At 43.7% G+C, this 8,766-nt stretch overlaps 1 protein-coding gene and 1 pseudogene across 1 annotated transcript; both read left to right on the top strand.

Annotated features, from left to right (window-relative positions):
- The first annotated feature begins 1,988 nt into the window (after positions 1 to 1,988).
- On the top strand, positions 1,989 to 2,600 carry LOC150034925 (uncharacterized; annotated as a pseudogene).
- Positions 2,601 to 4,844: 2,244 nt separating this feature from the next.
- Positions 4,845 to 6,394, top strand: LOC150034924 (uncharacterized). The gene is made up of 3 exons (XM_090315177.1): positions 4,845 to 5,168; positions 5,576 to 5,808; positions 6,163 to 6,394. Exons 1-3 carry the CDS (start codon positions 4,845 to 4,847, stop codon positions 6,392 to 6,394), a joined length of 789 nt encoding a protein of 262 aa, XP_090171303.1.
- The last annotated feature ends 2,372 nt before the right edge of the window (positions 6,395 to 8,766 follow it).

The following is an 8,766-nucleotide window of genomic DNA, read 5'->3' as shown; positions in this document are numbered from 1 at the left end:
CACCTTTGGGTTCGCCGGATCTAGCAATTTTAGGTTAGCCTTTTGTGAAGTTGGGTGGAAGTTTGGGCCATATTAAGTTTGGAATGAAGGTTAACTTATTCGAATTATTTTTGGCCTTAGTTTTGAATCGAGGAAACTATTGGAGTGGTTATCCAACGGGTTCGAGATCGTTCGACAAGAGTTTTTGTAAGGATTATAGCCTTATTGTTGGTTGGTGGACATGCTCTGATTTCTAAACTAGGTTTGACTTAACCCTTGTATCTTTAAGGTTCTAAGTTGTCGTCCTTTGGGGAGTTAAAATCTGTTGGAAGGAGATTTTGGAGTGGTTGTTAACCAAGTTCTTTGGGTAAGCTATTGGGTATTGTCGTTTTGAATCTGAATTGTCGCAATTATTTTTGGACTGAAACTTAATGGTTGTATTCATATGGTAGGGTCGTTTCTTCAAGCTGCAGCCACCGTTTGATTGTTTGAGTTTATCTGGGGATTTTCGATTAAGGTAAGTAATCTTATCACTGGAACCGCCCACGAGCCAGACTCTAGTTGTATGCTAGCATGATAAGTGTATGTTATGGTAACTGTTAGCATGTTGATTGACAATATAACTTGAATCAAAGTATAATCTGGCACAAATTCTGATTTGTTTACATACATACCTAAGTGCTTGATCGTTAGTATGTGATAATATGTGTTTTCATATGTCGATGTCTGTTCTGCTGGCGTTGAGGCATACTTGTATGTTGTGGCTTTATGATATAAGTTATACATGGATGATGTATAATATGTTGTTAAGAATTGTGGGTATGTGATGCAGCCATGGTATTAAGGATTTTTATGTATGTTTTAGAACCGTACAATGTTGAATCTTAGCATGTTAAGACTGTGTGAATATCCTCATTGATTAGTTAGATGCTCACCAGTTTGTGTTTCCTTCGAGATTCACCAGTTTTTTGTTTCCTTCGGGATTCACCAGTTTTTGTTTTCTTTTGAGATTCACCAGTTTGTGTTTCCTTCGAGATTCACCAGTTTTTTGTTTCCTTCGGGATTCACCAGTTTTGTGGGCATACTTAACTACAATAGGATAGGACTCAGTCTCTTATATGTTACATGTATTTATGTGCCATATGTGGGTATCTAGAGGACATAGATTCCTAGCCTGACCCCAGTGGTAGGGTTACTTACTGAGTATTTTATACTCATTCTTTCTTATGTTGATGTTTCAGGTAAGGGTAGAGATGCACCGGCGATGGCGCAGCGGAATTCATGATCGAGCCACTGGGACTAGTCTTTACGCTTCCGCGTCATGAGATTTAGAGTTCTTTTCATGTTTCCCTTAATGTTTAGTTTTGATGTTTGAAACTTATTATTAAGAATTGTTTTTCATATGTACTTATTAACCTTTATGATTTCTGGGTACCCTATTATTGTTTTTAACAATTGTATTTAATAAATGTCTTTTGAACTTCTCTTGTTTTTAATTAGCATTTATTTCAAATGACTAAGCGTCATTTTAAATTCTTTACATGCATTTATTTTAGTAATGGCCTTACCTAGGTCCTAGGAGGTCGGGTCGTTACAGTTGGTATCAGAGCCCATGTTTTGGGTTCTGTAGACTGACTTACTATGTAAGTCTAGATAGTCCCTGTGACCAGTAATGAATTCCTCATCATCGCTAGGTACATTCTATTAATGAAAGTTTCCATATGTATATGAGGACAGTGATGTAGTGTTTTAAACACATGATGTCTGAGAGAGGCTCAAAAATAGTTAGCTAACGTACAAATTTATGACAGGACATGGCACCTAAATGTAGAACAAGGAAAATAGTTAGAGAAGAAATACCAGCAGAGAGAGAAGGGAGTAATCAAACTGCTCCGGCGGCGCCAATTTCGCCTATGACCCAAGTGGATGAAAAGGCAATGGAAGCCCGAATTAGTGAAGCTGTTGCAACTGCTCTGATGGGGAAGCTGTAGGAGCTGATCCGTAGCACGATGGCAGGACAGCCTGCCCAGACTCAGGCTCAAGAGGAACCGGTGCCACCCGAGCCGTTACGACAAACCTGCCCGCAGGACAATGACACACAGAGCTTATCTCTCGAGGCCAAACATTTAAGGGATTTTCGGAAGTATGGCCCTCGCCCCTTTGATGGATCGTTAGGAGACCCCACCAAGGCAGAATTGTGGTTGTCATCCATTGAGACAATTTTTCGTTTTATGAGGTGCGAGGAAGAACATAAACTGGAATGTGCAGTCTTCATGCTGACTGGTAACGCGTCAATCTGGTGGCGTTCGACAGAAAAGATGATCGATATCAGAGGTGACCTTGCAACCTGGGAACAGTTCAAGGAACGTTTTTATGAGAAGTACTTTTCGGCCAACACCCGATACAATAAGCAGGCAGAATTCTTGAACCTGAAGTAGGGCGTTATGTCAGTGGAGGAGTACGAGAAAGAATTTGATAAGCTGTCTCAGTTTGCTCCTGAGCAAGTGGCCACCGAGGCAGCGAGGACCGAGAGATTTATCCAGGGCCTGAGGAGCAGGTTGCGAGGGATGGTGCATGCCTTGGATCTCAAGACTTATGCTGCGGCACTGCGAGCTGTGTGAGGATTGATGCTGACTCCTAGGGGGGAGAGGAATACAGGAGGTCACTCGGGATTGGAACCTCCGCAGGGCAGAAAAGGAAGGCTGAGCACGGGACTCTTGAACATCAGCAGAGGGGTCAGAACACTGTGCATGTTCCACATCAGTAGGGACAACAGAGTACCCAAGCTGGGAATGGCAGGGAGGATAGATCGATATGCACCACTTGCGGTAAGCAACACTGGGGACGTTGTTTAGCCGGCTCTGGGAATTGTTTCCGATGTGGTCAGAAGGGACATATGGCAGATAGATGCCCAAGGAAGAATGCGCTTGAGCACAGAAGCTAGCCCGTAGGATCATTCCAGGGAGGCCCGAACCGCCAGCAACAGTAGGGAAAGGTATTTTCTACCACTCGGCATGAGGCCGAGAAGTCAAGCACCGTGGTGACAGGTACACTTCCCATTTTGGGACACCATGCTCTTGTTTTATTTTACTTTGGTTCTTTGCACTCGTTTATATCTGCTATATTTGTGAGACACGCCATGTTAGACTCAGAATCGTTGCAATTTGCATTGTCTCTTTCCACTCCATCGGGAGAGATTATGTTAGCTACAGAAAAGATAAAGGCATGTTAGGTAGAGGTAGCCAACCGTACATTAGATGTAACCCTGATAATTTTAGATATGCGCGATTTTGATGTTATATTAGGCATGAATTGGTTAGCTGCTAACCATGCTAGCATAGATTGTTCTCGTAAGGAAGTTATCTTTAAACTTCCTACAGGAGCCAGTTTCAAGTTTAAAAGGGTTGGGACTGTAGTCCTACCCAAGGTGATATCCGCATTGAAGGCCAATAGGCTATTCGACCAAGGAGTCTGAGGCTTTATGACTAGTGTAGTAAAAACAAGGAAGAATGAAGTTACCTTGACTTCAAAGCCAGTAGTGAAGGATTTTCCAGATATGTTTCAGAAGACCTTCCCGGATTGCCCCCGCAGCGGGAGATAGATTTTGCTATTGAATTAGAGCCAGGCACAACCCTATTTCGAGGGCCTTGTACAGGATGGCCCCGACAAAGTTGAAGGAATTAAAGGTCCAATTGCAGGAGTTGTTGGACAAGGGTTTCATTCGTCCTAGCGTGTCACCATGGGGTGCACCCATTTTGTTCGTGAAAAAGAAGAATGGATCGTTACGTCTATGCATTGACTGCAGAGAGTTGAACAAGGTGACCGTCAAGAACAAATATCCCCTTCCCAGGATCGATGATTTGTTTAACCAGTTACAGGGAGCTACGGTGTTCTCTAAGATTGACCTCCGGTCAGGGTACCACTAGCTGAGGATAAAGGACAGTGACATACCCAAGACAACCTTTCGTTCGAGGTATGGACATTATGAATTCATAGTGATGTCATTCGGCCTATCGAATGTACCAGCAGTGTTCTGGATCTGATGAATAAGGTGTTCAAGGAATTCCTCAACACCTTCGTTATTATTTTTATTGATGATATTTTGATTTATTCTAAGACAGAGGCCGAGCATGGGGAGCATTTGTGGAGAGTTTTAGAGGCATTGAGGGCCAATAAGCTATATGCTAAGTTTTCTAAATGTGAATTTGGTTGAAGCAGGTGTCTTTTCTAAGGCATGAGGTATCCAAGGAAGGTGTCTCAGTGGATCCTGCAAAGGTGGAGGTAGTTACGGGTTAGGCTCGTCCAACCACGGTCAGTGAGGTACGCAGCTTCCTGGGGTTAGCAGGCTACTACAGACGGTTTGTGAAGGATTTCTCTCGCATAGCCGTCTCATTAACTCAGTTGAACCGGAAGGGGGCAACATTTGTTTGGAATGAGGCTTGTGAAAGCAGTTTCCAGGACCTCAAGCAGAGGCTGGTTTCAGACCCAATTCTCACAGTATCGGACGGATCAGGTGGTTTCGTCATTTTCAGTGATGCATCCAAGAAGGGGTTGGGATGCGTATTGATGCAGCATGGTAGAGTAGTTGCTTACGCTTCACGTTAGCTGAAGAAGCACAAACAGAATTATCCCACGCATGACTTAGAGTTAGTAGCAGTGGTTTTTGCTCTCAAGATCTGGAGACATTACTTGTATGGAGAATAGATACAGATTTTCACCGACCACAAGAGTTTGAAGTACTTTTTCACTCAAAAGGAGCTAAACATGAGGCAACGAAGGTGGTTGAAACTAGTAAAGGATTATGACTGTGAAATTTTGTACCACCGGGGAAAGCAAACGTAGTGGTAGATGCTTTAAGCAAAAAGATGGCCCATTCCGCAGCTCTTATTACCGGACAGACTCCCCTATGCAGGAAACTGGAGAGGGCAGAGATTGCAGTAGTCGTGGGTAAGGTTGCAACACAGTTAGCACAGTTGTCGGTGCAACCAAGCCTAAGGCAGAAGATTATTGATGCGCAGCGAGATGACCCTTATTTGGAGAAGAGAGTTCGTAGAGTGAAGTCAGGCCAGGATAGCGAATTCTCTATGTCAGCAGAAGGCGGCCTCATTTATCAGGGGCGTCTGTGTGTGCCGGCGGTTAGTGACATTAAGGATGAGCTGTTGTCAGAGGATCATAGTTCCCTATTCTCGGTCCACCCCGGCAGCACCAAGATGTACCAGGATCTGAAACGCTACTATTAGTGGAATGATATGAAAAGAGAGGTTGCGGAGTTCGTCAGTAAGTGTTTGGTGTGCCAGCAGGTGAAAGCCCCAAGGCAGAGGCCAGCAAGCTTGTTACAACCATTAAACGTACCAGAATGGAAGGGGGAGCATGTGTCTATGGATTTCATCGTGGGTTGCCTCGGACAGTTAAAGGTTTCACTGTGATATGGGTCGTTGTAGACAGACTTACGAAGCTAGCACATTTCATACCTGGAAAGTAGACCTTTTCAGTGAATAAGTGGGCACAGATATACATGAAGGAAGTGGTAAGATTGTATGGAGTACCCGTGTCCATTGTGTCGGATAGAGACCCTCGTTTTACGTCTAACTTCTAGAAGAGTCTCCAAGAGGCATTGAGAACCAACTTCAGTACAGCGTTCCACCCTCAGACTGATGGGCAGACAGAGAGATTGAATCAGATACTAGAAGACATGTTGCGTGCCTGTGCCATAGAGTTTTTTGGAAATTGGGATGCTTACTTGCACTTATTGGAGTTTGCGTACGATAACAACTACCAGTCCACTATTGGGATGTCACCCTTTGAGGCCCTATATGGGAAGAGTTGCAGGTCCCCTATGTGTTGAGATGAGGTAGGAGAGGGGAGATTGTTAGGACCTGAATTGGTGCAGACCACAAATGAGGCCATATAGAAGATCAGGGCTCGTATGCAGATAGCCCAGAGCAGACAGAAGAGCTATGCCGATGTAAGACGTAAGGACCTGGAATTTGAGATTGGGGTAAAATTGTTCTTAAAGGTGGCACCCATGAAGGGTAATCTAAGGTTTAGCAGGAAAGAAAAGTTGAGTCAGAGATTCATTGGACCTTTCGAGGTCTTGGAGCGAGTTGGCCCTGTAGCTTACCGTTTGGCCTTGCCTCCAGCATTGTCTTCAGTTCATAATGTCTTCCATGTCTTGATGCTAAGGAAGTATGTGGCAGACCCGTCCCATATAGTTGAATATGAGCCCTTACAGTTGAATGATAACTTGAGCTACGAGGAGAAGCCCATAGAGATTCTTGCCAGAGAAGTAAAGACATTGCGCCGTCGGGAAATTGCTTTTGTGAAGGTTCTATGGCAGAACCACCAGTTCAGGGAAGCCACCTGGGAGCGAGAGGACGAGATGAAGGCCCAGTACCCGAAGCTTTTTCAAGGATGAACTTTCGAGGACGAAAGTTCTTTGAGGGGGGAAGAATGTAACATCCCACACCTTTTTATTTATTTATTAATAATGTAATACTTTTCCCTTTTCAGTAATTGTCCTTAGTTGAAGGGCATGTTTGGAATTCTGAATTTAAAGTATAAATGCGAGGATTTAAGTATCGTCGTGGAAATTATTCAATTTTCAAATTCAATTTGAAAAGTTATAGTAGGAATTAATTATTTTTGGAAAAAAGAAAGGGATTAAATAGTATAAAGTGGGTTAAGGAAAGGATTTAATTAAAGATATAATATTTTCCTTTATTATTATTATTATTAGTTTTTTTAAAATAAAAGGGCTCCCACCCCTCACCTTCTCATCACCCACGCGGGCCCCCCCTCCCCCCCCCCCCCCCGGATTTCTTCTTCCTTGCTGCACGCCAAGCCGCCGCACCCAAGTCACCGTGTGCCTCCAACCGACCGCCGTTCGTCGACCTCGAAGCGCCGCACGTCCACTTTCAATCGGTCGCACCACTGCCCCAGTCGCCCAGCCATCGACCTCCCTCCAATTGCGTTGTTCGCCGTTCGTGGGTTTCAACCGACCAGATCCCACCAGTTAGACCATGCCCTCGCCATCGCGCCTCCCTTCGCCGAACGAGTCGGACTGCCGCCGCTAACAGAGTAAGGTCTTTCGACCTTTAACTCTATCACCTGGATGTCATTAGATTAAGGCTTAGAATTCTCCTTAACCTCACGTTGCAAGCATGGAGTGACGTCCTCATCATCATTGGAGTAGTAGCAGTCTGCAAGGAACTCGGCCTCCGAGGTATAGATGATGGACTACTCTGGCATGCTTTCAAGTTTCTGCATGGCCTTGTTCAACTAGGCAACATGGGTGATCAATCCATGGAGCCGAACTTGAAAATTCTTCTAAAATTTTTTTGTATCCTGCCGAAACTGAGAAGTACTATTAGCAAGTTTAGAAACTAAAAACTCCAAAGTCATACCTAGGCACGAATCTCCAAGAAGTGGTTCCTGCTCCTCCACCATGTTGACATGGACTACCTCATGCCTCTGAGTCTTAGGAAAATCAAAGGAATGTTCTGGCAACGGCTCGTCCGACCTCCCAGTTGTAGTTGCAAGTCCAGCAACAAGGTCACTAAGACTTTGCAAGTTAGTTCTAGCCTCTACATCAGGTAAAGACTCTCATGTTGGATGCGCTCGAACTTTTGCTGCCTACGGAGGTTGTCCTACTCAATCTTAAAAGATCTATCAGCAAGCTCCATAACTAAAGCCTCTAAAGACATACCTGACCTTGAAGACTAAGCATGAGTCGACTGGTATGGTGCTATGAAATCTTGGCCACCAAAGCCTTGTTGTCATCTTGAGTATCTATGACCAAAGGACACCTCCCACAAAGAATGGTGAGGCTTGTAGTCCCAAGGACCACAATACCCCTCCTCGACGAATCCACATGGTGCTGGCATCCACTCCAACCTCAGGCATGCTTGCGTGGGATGCCCCTTGAGTAGGAAACTCCCGCACACCTCTACTTGTTGCGATCTCCTTTTCACCAACTGGCCAACCAAGGAAGTCAACTCCGAAAGCTCGTGACAAAGGCAACCTATCTCGTCATCAACATTTGCTACTTGGCCTTTGGAAGTCAAAGATTTATTTAGAAATCATGCCATGCTTAACTGACACAAAAAGAAAAGAAATCAAAGCAAAATAAATTTTAACAAAAAACTAACTAAGAAGAACTAATTGGCTTCCTCGGCAACGATGTCGATTTGGAAGGTTGTCGAATTTACCATAGCCCGTTAACCGCACGTGCACAAATAATATTTATAAATCACCACACTAATTACTTATACTACATAGTAGTACAAGCAGTATGTCCGGGGTCGAATCTCAGGGAAGCGCGGATGATTAGTTCATCAAGTTTGTTTTTAGTTAAAGTGATAAATGGGGGGAGGGGATTGATATGGTTGGATAATTGAAATTGCATGAAAATAAAAATTCAAGAAAAGTAAAAATAGAAGCGCAATTAACCAAGATGTCTTAGTTTAGAGGAACGGATTTGCCCAATGTAATTTAGATCATCGACCCAATTTATGACTCAAATTTCTTATTTATGCTTAGCCCAATTGATTGGAATCCCAACCATGGTCCTAATTATCTAAGTACTCAAAATGCACAAAAAACGAATCCGCTCCATACAAATTAACGAATCGCATTAAAGTCTAAGGATTACGCTAAGATGAGTTTTAATTTCCAACGTCGAATTAAACAATCAATGTGCTTTTTCTCTAGGCTGCTAGGAACAGACTTTTTGTCTAACTAACCTAGTGCTTCTAATATGATTATCCTATAAATACGTGTCAGATATTA

This window comes from Benincasa hispida, chromosome 7 (genome assembly GCF_027475165.1).
Source record: "Benincasa hispida cultivar pf3 chromosome 7, pf3_genome.v1.1, whole genome shotgun sequence".
NCBI lineage: Eukaryota > Viridiplantae > Streptophyta > Magnoliopsida > Cucurbitales > Cucurbitaceae > Benincasa > Benincasa hispida.
This window is presented reverse-complemented; position numbering and strand designations above follow the sequence as displayed.

Bases quoted from the DNA above. Each gene is read 5' to 3' on its own strand.
- LOC150034924 (XM_090315177.1), top strand. From the start codon at position 4,845: ATGGCCCATTCCGCAGCTCTTATTACCGGACAGACTCCCCTATGCAGG. The intron at 5,169-5,575 runs GTCCACCCCGGC...TCTAACTTCTAG, and splicing joins ATCATAGTTCCCTATTCTCG to AAGAGTCTCCAAGAGGCATT. The intron at 5,809-6,162 runs GTCCCCTATGTG...CTTGATGCTAAG, and splicing joins CTATATGGGAAGAGTTGCAG to GAAGTATGTGGCAGACCCGT.